The sequence below is a fragment of the Ursus arctos genome, chromosome X, assembly GCF_023065955.2.
Source record: "Ursus arctos isolate Adak ecotype North America chromosome X, UrsArc2.0, whole genome shotgun sequence".
In the NCBI taxonomy this organism is placed as follows: domain Eukaryota; kingdom Metazoa; phylum Chordata; class Mammalia; order Carnivora; family Ursidae; genus Ursus; species Ursus arctos.
This window is the reverse complement of record NC_079873.1, coordinates 43,252,383-43,271,846: the sequence shown is the minus strand read 5'-3', so window position 1 is coordinate 43,271,846 and position 19,464 is coordinate 43,252,383. Positions and strand designations below refer to the sequence as shown.

General features: G+C 50.7%; 1 protein-coding gene, 1 non-coding gene and 1 pseudogene across 3 annotated transcripts; 1 reads left to right on the top strand and 2 right to left on the bottom strand.

Moving 5' to 3' along the window:
- Positions 1–2,636: 2,636 nt before the first annotated feature.
- LOC130544748 (60S ribosomal protein L26-like) lies at positions 2,637–11,450 on the top strand (annotated as a pseudogene).
- An 18-nt stretch (positions 11,451–11,468) lies between these two features.
- On the bottom strand, positions 11,469–19,082 carry LOC130543600 (melanoma-associated antigen D4). 2 transcript variants are annotated; one of them, XM_057311581.1, is made up of 13 exons: positions 18,956–19,082; positions 17,761–17,971; positions 16,651–17,484; positions 16,050–16,253; positions 15,882–15,945; positions 15,556–15,635; positions 15,075–15,166; positions 14,360–14,439; positions 14,233–14,275; positions 13,741–13,803; positions 12,661–12,775; positions 11,892–12,322; positions 11,469–11,700 (listed from the first exon to the last, which is right to left on the bottom strand). In XM_057311581.1, exons 2-13 carry the CDS (start codon positions 17,968–17,970, stop codon positions 11,691–11,693), a joined length of 2,226 nt encoding a protein of 741 aa, XP_057167564.1. In that variant the 5' UTR covers position 17,971; positions 18,956–19,082; the 3' UTR covers positions 11,469–11,690. The 2 variants fall into 2 exon arrangements, with proteins under 2 accessions (XP_057167564.1, XP_057167563.1); XM_057311580.1 differs by having other exon boundaries at positions 17,761–18,001; positions 18,956–19,063.
- Positions 13,024–13,153, bottom strand: LOC130544255 (small nucleolar RNA SNORA11). Its single transcript, XR_008960420.1, has one exon. It is a non-coding gene; the product is annotated as a small nucleolar RNA SNORA11 (small nucleolar RNA).
- Positions 19,083–19,464: the final 382 nt, after the last annotated feature.

Sequence of the window (19,464 nt, the reverse complement as noted above, 5' to 3'; positions counted from 1 at the left end):
GTTCATCTTTCAATTTCTTAAATTCTACATATGAACGTCAGCTTCTGGTAGCCTTTTTGCTTCCTTCTTTCTACTTCCTCTCAGTTTATTTTTATATGTTTTTGTAGCATCTTAGTTTTGTATTTTATTGATGATAAACCTTTCTTCTTTCCTAATATAAATGCAGAAAGCTACAATTTTCTCTCTCAGTAGTGCATTAGCTGAATCACACAGAAGTCGACAGGATGTGATTACGTTTCTCTTCAGTTCAAATGCCTTTCAAATTGCCCTAAGTGCCTCGTCTTTGGCCGTGTGTTATTTTGAAGTCCGTTGGTTAATTTCAAAGTTTTGTGGATTCTCTAGAAATCTTCTTGTTATAGATTTCTTGTTCAATTCCATTGTTCCCGGAGAACAACCTTTACATGGATTTTGGTCCCTCTTCTTTGATGAAGTATTATTTTATAATCCACGATAGGCTCTTGCTTGGTGCATGTTCCATGTGCTGTTAAAGCAAGTGTGTATTCTACTGGTATTGGGTGGAATGTACTATAATTAAGTCGAGTTAGCTGAGAGTGTTGTTAAAGTCTTCTTTATAATTATCAACCTATCTATTTGTTATATCAATATCTGAGAGAATTTTTGAAATTTCCAACCATTAAACAGATTTGTCTGTATGTCTTTTAAGTTCTATCAGTTTTCACTTTATGAAGTTTAACGTTCTATTTTCCAGGGCCTCTGATGATTGTTAGGCCTTCCTGATTAATTGGTGCTTTTATTGTTATTAAATATCCCTGTGTATCATTAGTAATACTTCTGGTCACGTTGCCTGATTTCAAGCTACATTACAAAGCTGTGATCACCAAGACAGCATGGGACAGGCACAAAAACAGACACATAGGTCAATGGAACAGAAAAGAGACTAGTAAGGAGGGCACGTATTGCATGGTGCACTGGGTGTTATACACAACTAATGAATCATCGAGCCTTACATCGGAGACCGGGGATGTACTGTATGGTGACTAACATAATATAATAAAAAATCATTAAAAAAAAAAAAAAGAAAAGAGACTTCAGAAATGGACTTTCAACTCTATGGTCAACTAATCTTTGACAAAGCAGGAAAAAACATCCAATGGAATAAAGACAGTCTCTTCAATAAAGGTGCGGTGAAAATTGGACAGCTATATACAGAAGAATGAAACTGGACCATTCTCTTACACCATACACAAAGATAAACTCTAAATGGATGAAAGACCTCGGTGTGAGACAGGAATCCATCAAAATCACAGAAGAGAACATAGGTAGTAACTCCTTTGACATCGGCCACAGCACCATCTTTCATGACATGTCTCCAAAGGCAAGGGAAACAAATGCGAAAACGAACTTTTGGGACTTCATCAAGATAAAAAGCTTCTGCACAGCAAAGGAAACAGTCAAGAAAATGAAGAGGCAACCCACGGAATGGGAGAAGATATTTGCAAATGACACTACAGATAAAGGGCTGGTATCCAAGATCTATAAAGAACTCAAACTCAACACCCAAAAAACAAATACTCAAGTCAAAAAATGGGCCGAAGACATGAACAGACACTTCTCCAATGAAGACATACGAATGGCTAACAGACATATGAAAGAATGTTCAACATCATTAGCCATCAGGGAAATTCAAATCCAAACCACATTGAGATACCACCTTAGACCAGTTAGAATGGCAAAAATGGACAAGGCAGGAACCAAAAAATGTTGGCGAGGATGTGGAGAAAGAGGAATCCTCTTACACTGTTGGTGGGAATGCAAGTTGGTACAGCCTCTTTGGAAAACAGTGTGGCGGTTCCTCAGGATGTTACAAATAGAGCTACCCTATGACCCAGCAATTGCACTACTGGGTATTTACCCCAAAGATACAGAGGTAGTGAAAAGAAGGGGCACTTGCACCCCAATGTTCATAGCAGCAATGTCCACAATAGCCAAACTGTGGAAGGAGCCAAGATGCCCTTCGACAGATGAATGGATAAAGAAGATGTGGCCCATATATACAATGGAATCTTACTCAGCCATCAGAACGGATGATTACCCAACATTTTCATCAACATGGATGGAACTGGAGGGTATTATGCTAGGTGAAATAAGTCAAGCAGAGAAAGACAGTTATCATATGGTTTCAGTTATTTGTGGAACATAAGGAATAACAGGGAGGACATTAGGAGAAGGAAGGGAAAAATGACAGGGTGGGAGAAACAGAAGGGGAGATGGACCATGAGAGACTATGGACACCGGGAAACAAACTGAGGGTTTTAGAGGGGAGGGGTGTTGGGGGATGGGCTAGCCTGCTGACGGGTATTAAGGAGGGCATGTATTGCATGGAGCACTGGGTGTTATACAATGAATCGTGGAACACTGCATCAAAAACTAATGATGTACTGTATGGTGACTAGCACAACATAATTTAAAAAATGAAATTGTTCTCAGGAAAAAAAAAAGTAATAATCCTGGTCCTAAAATTTAACTTAGCCATTATTAGAACCTTTTTTCTTATAATTTATGTTCACATGGCATCTCTTTTTCAACCCTTTTACATTTAACCTATCTCTGTCTCCATATTAACGTGAGTTTCACTCTTCCCTTTTGCAGCCATCACTGAAGTGCCAGCAGCCATCATGAAGTTCAATGCCTTCGTAACTTCTGACCAGACCGAGAACCAGAAAAGGCATTTCAGGGTACCTTCCCACATTCACAGGAAGATTATGTCTTCCTGTCTTTCTAAAGAGCTGAGACAGAAGTACAACCTTCAATCCATGCCCACCTGAAAGGATGATAAGGTACAGGTTGTGCCAGGACACGACGAAGGCCAGCAAATTGGCAAAGTAGTCCAGGTTTACAGGAAGAAATACGTTGTCTACATTGAATGAGTATAGCGTGAGAAGGCGAATGGCATGACTGTCCATGTGGGCATTCGCCCTAGCGAGGTGGCTATCACTAGACTAAAACTAGACAAAAAAACACAAAATGATCCTTCAAAGTAAAACCAAATCTCGCCAAGTAGGAAAGGAAAGTTGCAAATATGAAGAAGAAACATTGACAAGATACAGAAATAAAGTAATCTTATATAAGACTGTAAATAAAAACAAAGTGAAAAAAAGTGAGTTTCTTTTTTTTATAATAAGACTTTTTTTTATTATATTATGGTAGTCACCATACAGTTTCTATTCAATGGCATCTTGTGGTGTCTTGTAGCTCTCCTGCCTAGCAATCACTGCCTTTTATTAGGAAAGTTTAGAACATATACAATTAGCTTAAGTATAGGTATGATTGGTTTTAACTTCATCCTCTTATTTTGAGTAACTTTATTTCTCTTTTTCTTTCCTTCTTTCTAGCTTCCTTCCTTCCTTTCTTCCTTCTTTTATTTCCTTCTTTCCTTTGTCTTTTCATTCTTTCTTTAACCCAATTCTCTCACCACCTCATGTATAACTGAAGTATTTATCGTTTCCTTTTCTTTTTTTGAAGTATTTTTCAGTATTCCAATTTTAATCCACATCTTGGTTTAATACTTATTCCTTTTGTTTTATATGTAAGTGGTTCCTGTAAGGATTATATTATACATAGTTAAAATTAGGCATTTCACCTTCAATGATAAAATTTTTCTTCATGTACAAAGTGAAAACTTATATAGTATGCTTTTATTTCTACACTCTCATCTGTTTGCTTTTGTTTCCCTAGACTTTCTTTATACATACCTTGTATTCCCCCACAATGCATTGTTATTGGTTTTATAAACATTCAGTTAACTTTTTTTTAAAGATTTACTTATTTATTTATTTATTTGACACACAGAGAGAACTAGCACACCCGAGTAGGGGACTGGGCGGGGGGGGGGGGAGGGGAAGGAGAGGGAGAGAGAGAATCTCAAGCAGACTCCCTGCGGAGCATGGCGCCTGATGCAGGGCTCAATCTCAGGAGCCTGAGATCATCATGACCTGGGCCAAAATCGAGAGTTGCACACTTAACCAACTGAGCCACCCAGGTGCCCCAACACTCAGTTAACTTTTAAAGAAAGTTTTTGAAAAGTAAAATAATTAACCCTCCCTACATTTACGATTTCTATAGCTATTCATTCATTTGTGTTCATCTGGGTTGACATTTGGTATGGTTTTCCTTAATGCTAAAAATATGTATCAATATTTTCTGTAGTGGAGTATACTACTGTTCAATTCTAATAATTTTTGGTTGAAGAAAACGATTTTGCCATTATTTCTTTAATTGTGTTTTTAAATTCAGTGACATAGACTTTTCTGGACCTCCAGTTCCAGGGATTTGAACACATGTATAGATTCCTTTTTTTTTTTTTAATTTTATTTATTTATTTATTTATTTATTTGAGAGAGAGAGGGAGCAAGAAGGAGATCATAAGTAGGGAGGAAGGGTAGAAGGCAAAGCAGACTCCCCACTGAGCAGGGAGCTTGATACAGGAGTCAATCCCAAGACCCTGGGATCATGACCTGAGCCCAAGGCAGACCCTTAACTGACTGAGCCACCCAGGTGCCCAAACATATGTGTAGATTCTTGTAGCCACCATCACAATATGATTCAGAACACTTCCATAACCTCCAAGAAGTCCCTGTGCTATCCCTTCATAGTCACACTCTCTCTCTACACCTAACCAGGGCACCACCAACTTGCTCTCTTTTAGAATAGTTTTGTCATCTCAAAAAAGTCATGTAAATGGAATCATTAAAAATGTAACCTTCTGGGACACCTGGGCGGCTCAGTCAGTTGCGCATCTGCCTTCGGCTCAGGTCATGATCTCAGGGTCCTGGGATAGAGCACTGTGTCGGGCTCCCTGCTCAGGGGGGAGTCTGCTTCTCCGTCTCCCTCTAACCTGCTCGTGCTCTCTCTCTGTCTCTCAGTCTCTCTCTCAAATAAATAAATAAATAAATAAATAAATAAATAAATAAATTCTTTTAAAAAATCAATTAAATGTAACCTTCTGAGCCTGGCTTCTATCACTAAACACAATGCTTTTGTGTTTCATCCAAGTCGTTGACTGTATCGATACTTCATTCCTTTAGACCACTGAATAGTATTTAATTGTATGGAAAGAATACACTTTGTTGCAGGGTATTTGAGTTGTTTCAAGTTTGGGGTGACATGAACAGAGCTGCTACAAACATTCACTTACAGGTTTTTGTATGAACTCAAGTTGAAATTTCTCTAGGAGAAATACTTCAGAGTCAGATTGCTATGTCCTACGGCTAAGCCTATGTTTAACTTCATAAAAAGCAATAACATTGTTTTCCAGAGTGGTTATACCACCTTGCATTCCCTCCAGCAACATGTGGTGAATCCAGTTGCTACCCATCCTCAACATCATCTGATATTGTCACGTGTTTGTGTTGTTTTTACTTGCTTTCTTTTTGTAATTTCGGCAATTTTAATATAGGATTACCAGTATCTCACCATAGTTTTAGTCCCTATCCCAGCCAGTGAGTGTGCTTATCTGTTTATGTGCTCAATTGCCACCTGTATATCCTTTTTATTGATGTATCTGTTCAAATATTTTCTCCATGCTTTTCTTACTGTTGGGTTTTGACAGTTTCTCATCTACTCTGGATACAAGCCCTCTGTTGTTTAGGTAATTGTAAATACATTCTCCCAGCCTGAGATTTTTCTCCTCAAACCCTCAATAGCATCTTTCACAGAAAAACAAAAACAAAAACAGGGTGGGGCAGGGGGGTGGGTGGTGGTGGTGGCAGGGTGGAGTTGTTCTTCTACCTCGAACATCTTTCTAAAAACCAGGTTGAAGATTTTGTTGTTTCCTTTTAAAAGTTTTACAGTTTCATATTCTTGATTTATATCTAAGATTTATTTTTAGTGAGTTATAGTATAAGATGTGAAATCCTTTTCTTTTAGATGGACATCCAGTTTTTTCCACACATTTGTTGAAAAGTTCTAAACGTAGGTAATGTGATTCCTCCACATTTATTCTTTTTTTTTTCATACTTATTCTGGCTATCTTTTTTGTTTGTGTGTTTGTTTTTAGTATCCATGTAAGCTTTAGGATCAGCTTGTCTATGTCTAGAATGCATCCTGCTGCTGGGATTTTTATTGGAATTACAGTAAGTCCAGAGATCAATTTCAGATGAATTGACATCTTTACTATGTTAAATATTCTAATCTATGACCATGGTCTGTTCCTCCATTTACTTAGGTCTTCTTTTGGTTTTTTTTTCAGCGTTTTTGCTGTTTTTAGCATATAAATACCCTGCATCATTTGTTAGATTAACATCTAAGAATTGACTTTCTTTTTTGAGTGGTAAACCTCTTTTCCAACACTTCTTCGGTAGTGTATTGAAATATGGTTGATTTTGGTGTTTTAATCATCTACCCTGCACTCTAGATTAATTCACTTATGAGTTCTAGGATATTTTTGTGTAACTGTATTTTAACAGAGACAATCAAGTTGTCTGTGAATAGGGGCCATTTTGATTTATATTATTTGCTTACCTTTTTTTTTTTGTATTTTGTTTTTGTATTTTATTTTCGTATTTTTTAAACAATATTTATTTTGTTATATTAGTCACCATACAGTACATCCCCAGCGTTTGATGCAATGTGCCATGATTCATTACTTGCATATAACACCCAGTGCACCACGCAATATGTGCCCTCCTTAATAACCATCACCGGCCTATCCCAATCCCCCACCCCCCTCCCCTCTGAAGCCCTCAGTTTGTTCCCCAGAGTCCATAGTCTCCCATGGTTCATTCCCCCTTCTGTTTACCCCCCCTTCATTCTTCCCTTCCTTCTCCTACCAATCTTCCTATTTCTTATGTTCCATAAATGAGTGAAACCATATGATAATTGTCTTTCTCTGCTTGACTTACTTCACTTAGCATAATCTCCTCCAAAAGATCTTATTTACTGACTTGAGATAGAGAGTGAGAGCTAGAGAGAGGGCGAGTGCGGGGCGGGGGGCCGGGTAGAGGCAGAGGGAGAGGGAAAGGGAGATGCCCTGCTAAGCACGGAGCACTGACCTGGGGTCTATCCCAAGACCCTGAGATCATGACCTGAGCTAAAGACTCATGCTTACCTAACTGAGCCTCCCAGGTGCCCCGCCGTTTTGATTTAATCGACTGATTCCTGCCACCCCATGAATGAATATCCAAAGCATTGAAGCAGGGGAAAAGAAGGCTGACATGAAAGATTACGTACTGCATGTTTACATGTATAACAGACTCTAAGAAAGAGAATTCTAATCCATAGTGTTATAGAAAGAAGGTCAGTGGTGGCCTAAGGCTGGATGTGGATGGTAGGAATTCACTGGGAAGGGGTGCAAGGGAACACTATTAGACGGTGGAACTGTTCTTTTACTTGATTGAGGTAGGAGTGACAAGGATGGTAGGTAGCATTTGTCAAAGTCCATGGAACTATCCATTAAATGGGCATGATTTTGTTTGTGAATTAAACCTCGGTAAAGCTGATAAAGAGAACCCGTTGTTAGGTTGATTTGGAGGACCTCAGGTTGCTAAAAGGCAAAACAGAGACCTGTGGTAATGAAAACTTTCAGCACCTTATCATCATTCATAGGTACTTGTGAGCACCAAGCAGAAGGCTCTAGCCAGCCTCTCTCCCTGCCCCCCCCCCCCCCGCCACCACACAGATGAACAAAGCGTGCTTCAGAACAAGAATTTGGACTCCATCTCCTGGGAAACGTCCTTCTGCATTGATTTTTGGCCTTAACCTTTGACCCCACTGCATTCCAACCTTGTGCCTTGTGCCCTTTTTTCAGATTGAGGGGGGAGAAAGCAAGAGCAGGAGATTTGCGAGGGTGGCCTGATCATAGGGGCCCTTCCTCCATGGTGTCCCCGTTCCAGTTGCTAGGACCCCAAAGTTTTCTAGACAGCTTCAGTGACAGGCTAAAGCATCATTTGCAGGTGCTGCTCCCCCACAAGGCACATGTTTATCCAGCTCTCAGGTATCTCAGATTCCTGGCTAAAGGCAATGAATGGGCTAGTGGTAGTAGAGCTCCATCTTTCTATTTCTTCCCTCTCTGCTTTCAGAAGGCTCACTTTCACCCGGACCTTGTCTCTGACATCCCCTCCCCCGAGGCAGCATGAGGTAGCAACATGCTGTAATTCTCTAATGTTTTTCAAAGGCCGTGTACAAATTCAGACTTCCATGGACGGTACAGGGGAGTTGCTTGGTTCCACATCCTCTTCAACTCTAGCCCCACCGTCTTTGTAATTTTCTTCTTTCCTGTGGTCATTGGGTGTGTACACTGCTTTGTATTTCTGGAGCTTTGCAACCCATAGATATGTCAATTACTGCCAAATAAAATGGCATGTGTTGGCTGAACCATAGACTAAGTCAGGAAGCCTGGCAAGGAACCGTTGTGTCACCTTCAGGTGTGACAGCCCATTTCTGACATGGATGCTGAAGCGTTGGCATCTTGGGAAACTGTGAGGCTGTGAGAAGAGTGTTCAGAGTCATATTTGAAGTGTACGATGTCCTGCAGGTTTGTATCATTTCTACGATGCTTGTTTCCAAATAAAGGGCACGTGTAATATGGAGTCATCCCAAATTCAAACCCGGGGAACTTGAGAACTTGACACTGGTCAAGTCATTTCTGTCTGCCTGGTCCTCAGTCTCCTCTCTGGAAAAGGGGATGGGGTTTGGGGTGAGGGTTCTTGTGCTACTAGATTCCTGATAACTTCCAATCTCTATCGCTCGGTATTGTCCTTGAGACCGTGAGGCAAGCGCTGTAAGTAACCCTACCTGCGCAGATGAGGAAATGGAGGCTCTGAGAGGTGAACTGACTTGCCCGAGGTCACGGGGCTCAGAGGGTCAGGGAGGGGTGTCAAGCTCAGGTGCTTTCTGGAGGACCCCCACCTCAGACATGCATAGATTGGGGGAGGAGGGCATGCACCTGTCATTCTCACACTGCTTTACCCACTTCCTACCTTCTTTCATGCGCAGGCCACACCAGGTGCTCCCGGCTGCCCTGGGAGCTGGGCCAGGCAGTACTGGGTCCATGCTTTTACCCCTATTACTCAGTGAGGACACTTGAGGCCCAGAGAGATGATGTGACTGGGAAAGCAGACCCACAGGACCTCAGAGCTGGGGCACCCTCAGAGTACATCTGTCTAGCCCAATCCTGTGCTGTGAGAGGTGGGATCTCTGAGGGCCAGGGAGAGAAAAGGCTGGGCCAAGGTCACTTGTCCAGGTGGTGGCAGAGCTAGGTCAGGGACCTCAGGCAAGTCACTTCCCTTCTCTGAGTCCATTTTGTCATGTGTGCCATGGGGGAACAGTGACCCCTGCAGAGTATCAACGAGGATGGAGTGAGATCTTGCACCCACAGCACCGGGCCCCAGGGCCTGACAATGATGATGACAAAGACGAGGGGGAGGAGCAGGATGGACGCCTAGGATATCGCCAAACCTGATGTCTCAGGAGGCTGGGAGGATGGTGGGAGCCTTAAAAGCCCAGGATGAACCTGGGGTCAGAGAAGCCCTGGGGGGGTTGGATCTGGCCCAGTGAAGGGAGATGGGAAGTGGTAAGGGCAGCCTGGGTGGGAGAGAGTGGTGAGAGATGGGGGTGTCGCTCCCACGACACTGTGAGCCCCTCCAAGGTGGTGGTAGCCGGCTACAATGGACAGAGCACGCATTTAGCCTTGAAAGGTCTTGGGTTGGGGTCCCAGGAAGGGACCTATGCTATGGTGTCACATTTGCCCTGTGAGTGAGCAGGTGGGAAGCCTCCCAGGTGACCAGCCTGACAGTCAGCCTGACAGCAGTCCCCTGGGCGCTCCCTCCTCCCTGTCCCAGAGGCCACCTCACTGCTTTCTTCCTCCCTGCCCACCCTACTCTCAACTACCTTGTGCAGTATGCAGCTCCTGGGAAGCCCCTCCCCCTTCCCCCAACCTGGAGAGGCCAGCCAGGGGAAAGGAGGATGGAAGAGGGGAGTGCTGCAAGCCCACAGGCCTGGGGAGGGGACACCCTCACCAGCACCCTGTCTGTCTCTGAGAGCTGCTTTCTGCTCCTTTCCAGGTGACCTCTGCACACGGTGCTCCAACTCCTGCCTGTGGCTTTGAGTGAGTGCCTGCACCCTCATCCATGAAAAGGCATGTGCTGGCTGTGTGCACAGCAGATTCCCAGGGTGAGAGTACCAGAAAAGTCTCGGATCATTCATCACCCCAGGACTGGGATCCCAGGCATCCTTCATCCCGCTCACATCCCAGACCGTGTGTCAGTAAAGCCAAAGTGAAGGGGACTCAAATTCTGTCGGAATCACGGTGTCCATGTGGCCAAGCAGGGATCCAGCAGCTGGGCAGGCAGAAACCACAGCAGTGGCCGGTAAGGCAGAAACCCACCTGAAGCTTGACTTTGGGGGAGGAAACCTTACATAGCTAGCTGCCTGGTGGTGTGACCTATGCAGCTCCACAGGACCCTGTGCTCGGAGGGGCTGCACACCTAGTTCGAGACTAAGCCATCACTCTCTTGGAATTCTTAATCATTTTTGGGCAAGGGGACCCAAGTTTTTCATTCTCCACCGGGCCTGTGATATTGTGTGCCTGGATCTGGGTCAGGAGCCAAGTCTGGGGGAGAGAAGGGGACCTCTTCTCGGGGAAGAGGCAAAGGCGTGCAGAGGCCCTTACACGATTCACTCCTTCTTCTCAACCTTGGACCTCATCCTCCCAACTGTGGGCATCACTGAGGGACCCGAGAGCACTCCGGACACTGTCCCAGCCTGCCACTGAGCCCTTCCCAGGCGTCTCTGCTCTCACTGTCGTCCGCTGGAAGAATTGCAGTCCCAGCCCCACTCCTGTGGGAATCACCCAGGCCTTGAAGACACCAGGACACAGGCCCGGCCTTGGCTTCACTGGGAGGGCCCTGTTTCCAGTGAAGAAGAGCTCCGGAGCCCACCAACAGGCCTCGGGTCAGGGTTACAGGCTGTCGAGGTCTGTTTTCATTGGACCCACTCTGTGGGCAATAATGGCTCCTCCTTCAACCTGCTGGAGGGGTGAGAATGTCGCCGAGGCCTAGCTCATTGTCCTTAAGGCTCCATCTGAGGGAGCGGTGAGGTGCTGAAGTTGTGTGTGGAGGATGAGGGAAGGGTTCCAAGATGGCGCCTCCAAAGATGGGGTGGAGGAGGTGGGTCTTGGTGGATGTCTGTGGACCCCGTTCCTTGGTGAGAGGGACGGTGGCACCAACCCACAGCCTTCTACTCCATCCCTTTTCCTGCCACCTCCCCCACTATTGGCGTCTAACTGGGGTTGTCCCATGTAGGAAATCAGGTCACTATGTGGACTGGAGCCTCTTGAAACTCATGGTCTAGACACTCAGCTGGTACCTCTCCACATCTTCCCAGCACCCTACCCACACCTGCTGCCTTCCAGGCAGAGGCGGGGAGTGTCTATGTCAGAGCCCGCAACCATGTGGCACTCGGAGCACCACGTGCACAGGTACGTGCGCAAATAAAGGAGGAAACGGCCCAAGTAATTTTGCAACTTTACTGTAACACTGATACCAAAAACATGAAAACACGACAAAAGCGCACAACAAAAGCGCACAACAAAAGCACACAACAAAAGCAGGAAGGGCAAAGAGAGCTTCATCTTGCATGCCATCTTGGATGGGCAGGTAGAAGCTGCCTAGAGTGCCGTGTGAAGGAGGGATCCGAGGAGGCACTCTGGCTTGGCGAGGGACTGCCGCGGTTCATCAGCGTTGTCTGTAACACAAGACACAAAAGCAGAAACAGAACTGTCAATAGACACGAGGTGGGGGGAGGGACACGAAAAACACAAGGGTCTCTCACAGTCTTTGCCCCCCCACTGCACCCAGGCCTGTCCCCGACTTGACTTTTCACAGCCCCTTCCCACCCCCTCCTTCTGAGTTTCACGTATCCCCTGAAAATCTTACTGGATCCAGGAGAAGAAGTTGGCACTCGTTCTGGCAGCATTTCTGGTCCGGATGGTGGAGCTGGTGCTGGGCCCATCTAGAATGCTGGTGCTGGCCCCACCATTGGTGCCACTGCTGACGCCAGCTCTCCAAGTGGCCCTCCGGTTGGCACGGTTGCTATTCAGAATGTACTGATGGTATCTGGCCCAGAAAGCGAAGGGAATCCTGGCCCAGGCGTCGCCAAAATCTCCATCCTCATCCCAGGTCAGGAGCTCCACCTGTATGTCATCCCAGCTCCAGCGTCCAATCAGAGCTTCATCCCCGATGTTCATCTGGGCTCTCATCTGGGCCCTGGCATGTTCCTCAGCCATATCCACATCCATCGTCTTGAAAGCATCATCCACAGCCTCCAGGAAATGAGCCTTCCATTCCCGGGGGTCTCGGTTCTGATTCTGCAGTAGAGTCACAGACACCATCCACACAGCTACCCCACGTTCGCTGAGCACCTGCTTCCTGCCACATACCCTCCCGTGGGCTGTGCACGGTCATAATAAAAGTCAAGAGCACTGGAATCCGACTCTCCTGTGACTCCGTGCCTCCCTGGCACCTCACCCCATCCCTCACACTTACTACACCTGTGAACTTGGGTACGTTCCCAACTTAGGAAACTGTCCGGATCCTCACTGGACCAACAGCCTGAGGAGGAGGCTGTAGCCAAGAAACAGAGAAGGTAGGGCAAGTACCAAATCCACAACCCACCGCCTGGCCCCAAACAGAGGCTCTCTGTTACCTGGGCGATGAATCTCAGCACCCGCATCTTGCTGGTCTCGTGGCGGGCTCGCAGGCCCCAGAGGAATTCATACTCGGGTGGGCTGCTATTGGGGATCTTCTTGTATTCCAGGTACCTCAGTGCAAGAGGAAGAGAAACGTTTGCTTCCAGCCAGGCAGACCTGTCGTTGCACCAAGGGCTCCCAGGTAGCCCCTCCCCAGCCCAGAGACTGCCGCTCAGCTCCTGCGGGGGGGCTGTCCCGGCCCTCCAGCCCATGCCTCACTCCCACGCTCACTCCCAGGGTTTCTGCCTCCTGGACTGAGGCCTACAAAGCCTCGGGCCGCTGGTCCTGCCCAGAAGCCACGTGGAGGTGCGCGGTGGGACACGTGTCGGGTATCTGTTCATCGGAAGGCCGCAAGATTCATGCCCCTTGTCACAATGAACCCAGGTTCCTGTTGGGTGTGTTGCAAACACAGGAGCCATTTCTTCAGGCCCCCCGCTATGCGCACACTCCATCGCAGGCACCCGTCCATGGCCTGGCGGAACCCTGGGACAGCCCACCATAGAAGAGGACGGTAAAGGGGAGAAAAGCGGCACACTCCGAGCGTACTCCCCACTCTGCGAGTGCGCGCATGTCTGTCTGTGTACACGCGGACGCCTGGTAGTGTGCCTGTGTGACGCACACATGTGTTCTCCAAGGACCGAGCACAGGGTGGGCCTAACCAGAAAGTTAGGAGGGCCGGGCTCCAGGACCAAACGGGCCCCTTACCAGCCGGGGCCATACTCAGACTTCCACTCTCTGAGCCCCAGGTTCTTGGGATGTAAAGCAGAGGAATTCTCCTGCAGCCTACGAGGCAGGTACCAAATGTCACGGTGGTTCTAAGACACCCTGCACGTGTTCTCTGTCAACTTCGACTCCCTTTCCCCGGGGCTGCACTGGAATTCTACTCGCCGCCAACACTCACATACCCCACCCACCCTCGCACCAGAGACACCTAGCCCTCTGGTGCTAAGATCTGGCACGGGGAATGGCTTGCTCAGCCAGATCAGCCCACGAGGAATGCACGAGTGTGAGACGAAGTTAACTTGGCCACTACTTACTTCTGCTTCACAAAGTCCTCCGTAATGAGCTTCCTCAGATCTCCGAGGAATGGGTGCCTCACCCTGAGGGCCAGGAAAGGAATCCATAACTACAGACAGTGGCAGTACCCGGGTGCGGGCAGGAGCAGTCCCTAGCAGGATGGAGAGCTTCCCAGCCTGTGCGGGGCGGGAGTGGGGGGATCCCCATGGAGGCCTGGGGTGGCAGCAGGGGCCACAGGACCACATGTCAGGGTTGCCCTCGGCAAGGGTGTGACTGGAACCCCTAATTCTGATGGGTTCTCTTGGATCTCATCTGGGGACAGAGAGGGGATATGGAGCAAAGAGGGGCTGAGGGTTCAAGACCATTTCCCCGTGCACCGTGGTGAGACCCTCTGCACTTTCCCAGGCCAAGACGTCCACTCCCCTGCACTAGGCCCCCAGGCTAATCCAATCCCGGGGCCACTGGTGCCCAAAGACAACACTGAGGAGCGGGAGCCAAGAGCCCCGTCATACCCAGGGCGCAGTCCCATCTTGCGTAGTGCCTCCCAGAGGACAGCTGTGAGGGGAGAAGAGTCACAACAATTCAGCACACGATGCTGAGACTGTGGGCAACCCCCCAGCTGGGGGTCCAGCCACTCACCCTCGCTGGCACGGTTGCCATTCATGAAAATGACTCCCAGAATCACCAAGAGGAGGCTCAGCCTGGGAGTGTCCTTGGTCCTAAAGGTGTAGAAAGAAGGATCCTGTCCAGCAGCCATTTGCCCGAGGGACGAGGGCTGGCTCACCCAACTAGCTCTTCCCAGATGGCTGGGCTACCACGCAGTTCTTCCCACTCTACACACGGCTTGCTCTCTCATCCAGACCATTCATTCATTCCCCTGTCTGAGACTGAATCGCTTCACGCCCCAAATGTGGATGCAAACACTCCCTCCCAAAGTTCCGTCCAGGATGGGGTCAGGCGGGGAGCAATCACTTGGTAACAGTGTGTCTGGAGGCATGTCCAGACCTTCCCTGCCCTTTGAGCATCAGGAGTTACACTGGACGGGAAGCTTCCTTCCCCCACGACCACTCTGCCAAGCCCAGGCCAGGCACGTAGCAGGAAGAGGCAGGCAACAAGGAGCCTACTTTCCTAGGAAGATGGGGTGGGTAGGTGGCAGCTGGGGAGGGGGTGGAGCCCTGAGAGCAGCAAGGCTTCACCCCAGGCCACTTCCCCTTTCACCCCCTAATCACTGGGCACCACTAACTGTGGGTGGGAGCTGTGCCAGGCACCAAAGCCCTGTCTTCCCGTTTCTCTGAGACGAAGGGGAGGGGGAGGCACCAGTGAGGAAGGCCACAACCCTCCTGCCCTTTCTTACTTTCCCAGGAGGCGAGCTGAGGAGTCCCGTGTGCACACCAGAATATACAGGTGTTCTTCCTTGTCAATTTCCTTCAGGTGGATCCCAAACTTCTACGTGGCGGAAGAAACAACATGAGAGCAGAAACCCACACTGCCTGTCCTGCAGGCAGACCCTCAGTTCCCCGTTAGAACTTTCCCTCAGCAGGGACGCCGAAGTTATGGAGAAGGCTCAAGAAGAGACGCTGCAGAGGGACTGCCCTGCGGGAGCTCTGGCACTGGCCAAAGCAGTAGGACCCATTTCAGGAGACAAGGGACGCTGAAGGAATCTGAGGGACAGGAACCCTCCGGGGAAGGAAGTATGCAGTGGATGCTCTCAAGAGGAGAAGCGAGGGAAGCCTTCCCAGAGCAGGTGGTACTGAAAGGGGGCCTCAAGGGGCTGCAGGGTGCAAGGCTTCTCTGCAGCTCTTGTACCACAGTGAGCTGCCCGGGCACTCGCCCACCTTTTCCAGAGTGTATGTTGCTCGTTCGATGATCTCAGGGAAATGTTCGTCGTATTCTCGGATGACATCCTTCATCATGTCTGCAGGAGGCGAGAGAGGTGGAGAGAGCACCTGGACTGAGCTGGGGCCAAAGAGCTGCAGCAGCCCCTCGGTCAGCCCTGTTGAGGGGAGCACCGTTGGGACCCCCCCCACACCCCCGTACTGTGCAAATGGAGTGATCAGTGGGGCATGCTGCATAGAGACATCTGATGCCAGGCCCCTTAGGGTAGGGATGGGGACGGGATGATGGAAGGGCAGAGCTCGGGGAGGGGGCCCAGGCTGCCCACCTGAGCGCTTGATGGGGATCTTCTTGTAGTCCTTAATCATCAGATATTTCACCAACTTATTCGCCTGGAGAAGGAGGAGCACACAGGGAGACCAAGGCACGGGTGACCTCCAAGAACTGGCCCACAGGAGAGGAGAGGAGGGAGATGGGGGAAAGGCAGGTTTCTCACCCTCTCTTGCAGAAGGGTCACGTTGCGGGGTGGCAAGCACAGTACATGTCTTGAGGGTACCTGGGACCTCAGGGCCATTGGGGGCCGGGGAGCCATCTGAGCCCGCACCGTCAATGGGGGCTGCGATGCTCTCCAGGTCGGTGGGACCGCAGGAGGCTCTCTCTCCTCCTCGCTGCTCTCATATTCGTCATCCAGGTGCTTGGACTATAGAGTGAGAGAGAGGAGAGACCCAGGGCTACCAGGCTCGCCGTGCAAAAGGGCCCAGCACACATCTTAACCAGAGCAGGTACTTGGAAATCAAGTAGTACAAACAGCAGATGACGTGTGCTGAGTGCTTACTACGCGCCCGGCACCGAGCCAACCTCTTCTCCCTCCAGGCCTGAGGACAGAAACTTCGTGCAGCCAAAGCATGCTATTGCATTTGTGTTGGACAAACATGCACAAGCTGAAAGAAGGGAGGGGAGGGGGGAAGGGGGGAGGAGGGGAGGGGAGAGGCGAGGAGAGGAGGGGGAGGAGGGAGGGGGAGGAGGGGGCAGAGAAGAGGACTGAGCAGAGAAAGGAGGGGAGCAAGGGGGGGTTGGAGGGAGCAAGGAGGTCTCACCTTCTTGGTCCTCTTGCCTCCCATCCTGACCCAGGGCTCAGCACTGTGCTGAGCGGTGGCAGCTGCACCCTCGGGCTCAGGGATGCTTGGGGCCATCTTGGCCTTGGTGGCAGCTGCTGCCACAACATTCTGAGGCTCCACCCACCGAGTCTTGGCGAGAGCCTTTCCGGACTTGGTCGTCTTGGGCCGGGTGGCTGCCCCCTCCCTGGCAGGTGCTGCCTGGGCCACCCCCGAGGAGGCAGCACTGGGGCCCTCTGGGGCAGCCTCTTGGGGTGGGGCGGGTCTCTTGGGGCGTGGGAAGGCCATGCCACTGACACCTGCCGGCTGGGTGAAATCAAAGACATCGTTCTGACCCAGGAAGGCTGTCTTGGGCCGGGTGGCCTCCATCTCGCTAGCACATGGAGCCTGAGCAAAAGCACAGGCAGTACTAGGGCCCTCGGTAGCGGCCTCCTGGGCCTGGGAGGCTGTCTGGGGCTGTGGGGACGTAGCTGGAGCCCCCGGGGCGGCCATCTCACTGTTGACTAGCATCTGGGAGATGTGCGGAGCAGCACGGGTTGTCTCAGGGGTGGCTGCTGGAGCCTGGGCCGCATAGGTCATGGGCTGGGTATCTTCTCCTGAAGCCTGGTCTGTGGCCACCGGGCGGTTAGTGACCACCTGATTGTAGGTGGCACGGGCAGCAGCGGCGGCGGCCCTAGCAGCACGGTTGGAGGCGGCCGCGCGGGCTACGTTGGCAGCACGGGCAGCAGCCTCATTGGCAAGTGTTTCTGGATCCAGCTGAAATGCCTCCATCAGAGTCCTAGCCAGCATAGGGTTTTCCAGTTCCCAAGGCTCGTTCTGTAAGGCCAGAGAGAAGGGTAGGGGAAGGCAGACAGCTCTACATGCTCCCATCATGCTTCCCTGTGCTGGCCAGCCTCCCCCCTGCAGCCAGCTCCCACCCCCCCCCAGACCTTCCCAAGCCCCCTTTCTCTGAGTAGGAGAGGGAAGCCTGGGGAAGCTGGGCAGTCCTTCCCCACTCAGCCCTCCCTTTCACCCACCGCTCCCCCCCCTCTCCACAGCAGCTTCACGGGGGAGAAGGCCCAGGGCCAGCAGGTGGTCCACAAGGGGCCTCACCGATAAGATGCGAAGGCCTGGACCCAAGCTCCCAAAGGCTCTGAGGATACGGATGTCAAAGCTGGTGAGGGTGCCATAGCCTCCAAAAGCACCGAATTCTTCATAGTCGTTTCCTTCAACCATGTCCTCCTCCCCGACTTCATCACTACCCTCATCCATGTCTTCAACGTTGTAGGTTTCCGATTCCATGCGGTAGCTTCCCTCAGCCATGCTGGGGGTCCCAAGGAAAAGAGAGCTCAGCCTGGGAGGGAGGGCGAGGATCAGGGGGAGAGGCCGGGATCCAGTGGCAGGTGGAATCTCTCAGGAGGTGGGGGGGGTCGGCAATCATCAGGTTACTAGGCAGTACATGGCGGTGGAGGGGGCGGGGGGGGGCGCCGTGGGGGGGGGTAGGGGGTATCTGTTGGGTTAGATTCTGTCAGAGACAGAGCTCTAGGAGAGGGATAGAGAGGTGGTCGGAGGAGACCCCGCACCTAAAGGGGAGTTTAGGATGGGCAGGCTCTCCAGCCCAGCGGCTAGATTTGAATAGGGGGTGGACTGGCGGGCTTGGGTCTGAAGAGTCCCACAGGGGATGTGCATTGAGAGAGGGAGAAACAAAGGGCTTTGATTTAATGATGAAAGGCGAGCAGATGACATGAGAGGGCTCAGACAACAGGGGCCCCTGGAAAGCTTATGGGAAACTGAATCCAGAGACCCTCTGGCTAGGTCCGGGCGGGGGCATTCAGCTGATTCAGGTCTGGGCTGGGCTCATACAGGAGGAGCTCTAGGGGTGGGGGCGGTGGGGGGTAGGGACTCGGACTAGGGGAGGCATGGATTGGAGCGCTGGAGGTCTCAAATCCCAGGATTGCAACTCCAGGAAGGGAGCAACGGGGTCAGCTGGTTGGGAGTGATCTAGGAGTGGTTGGGGTGGGGGTAGGGCCTCCTCTCTAAGGAAGCTCAGCAGGGAGCACACGGGTCGGCTACAGGGGTTCGGATCGTGGGCTCCGGTGTAAGCAGGGCTGGGCTCAGAGAGCCCTGAGCCTGCTGGCGGGAGAAGGCGGCGGGGTGGGGTGGGGGGTCCTACCCAGACCGTGGGTCTAATAGGGCTCGGGTTCTGAGCGCCCGGGCTTTGTTCAGATCCGGGTGTGGGGGTGGGGAGGGCGCAGCGTGCCGGGTTCCACTCGCCCTCTCCCGGTCCGGTCTGAGGCTGGATCCTTACCTTCCCTGGGGCTCCAATGGCGTCCGTCCTCAGCACCAGGAACCCCGCAGCCGCGCCCTCGCCTACTGCTGCCAGCACAGCAGCTCCGACCACCCCGCCCCTTTTCTCCGCGCACCCCCCGCGGCTGGGCAGCCTGCGCATGCGCGGACCCCTCCAGCCCGCCCGCTTTCCCAACAAAAGCCCTCTCCACCAGGTCCCCAGTGCGCATGCGATTCCGCGAGTGGGTGGGCGGGGTGGGGGGCTTTTTCTCCTTCCCGCTAGATACCTCTCACCCCCTCCTCTGACCGGAGGCGCGCGCACTCACAGCCTGTGTGGTGCACTTGGACCACCCAATCATCTACCCTCGATCCCTGCACTTCTGCACAATGCTTCTCTTCCCTGCCCTCCCCGTTCCCCCCAAGCTCCTCCAGTGTGGTCTGGGGAACACACTCTGCCGGGCTTCCCCAACATGACCCGCAGGTCACAAACGCAGAGGTCTCTAGCTGGGTCTCTAACTGTAACAAGGGGAA

Coding starts and splice junctions, on each gene's coding strand:
- LOC130543600 (XM_057311581.1), bottom strand. CDS start 17,970: ATGGCTGAGGGAAGCTACCGCATGGAATCGGAAACCTACAACGTTGAA. Junction 15,636..15,881: donor GATCCCCATCAAGCGCTCAG/GTGGGCAGCCTG, acceptor CGCCTCCTGCAG/ACATGATGAAGGATGTCATC. Junction 14,276..14,359: donor TGGCAACCGTGCCAGCGAGG/GTGAGTGGCTGG, acceptor CTCCCCTCACAG/CTGTCCTCTGGGAGGCACTA.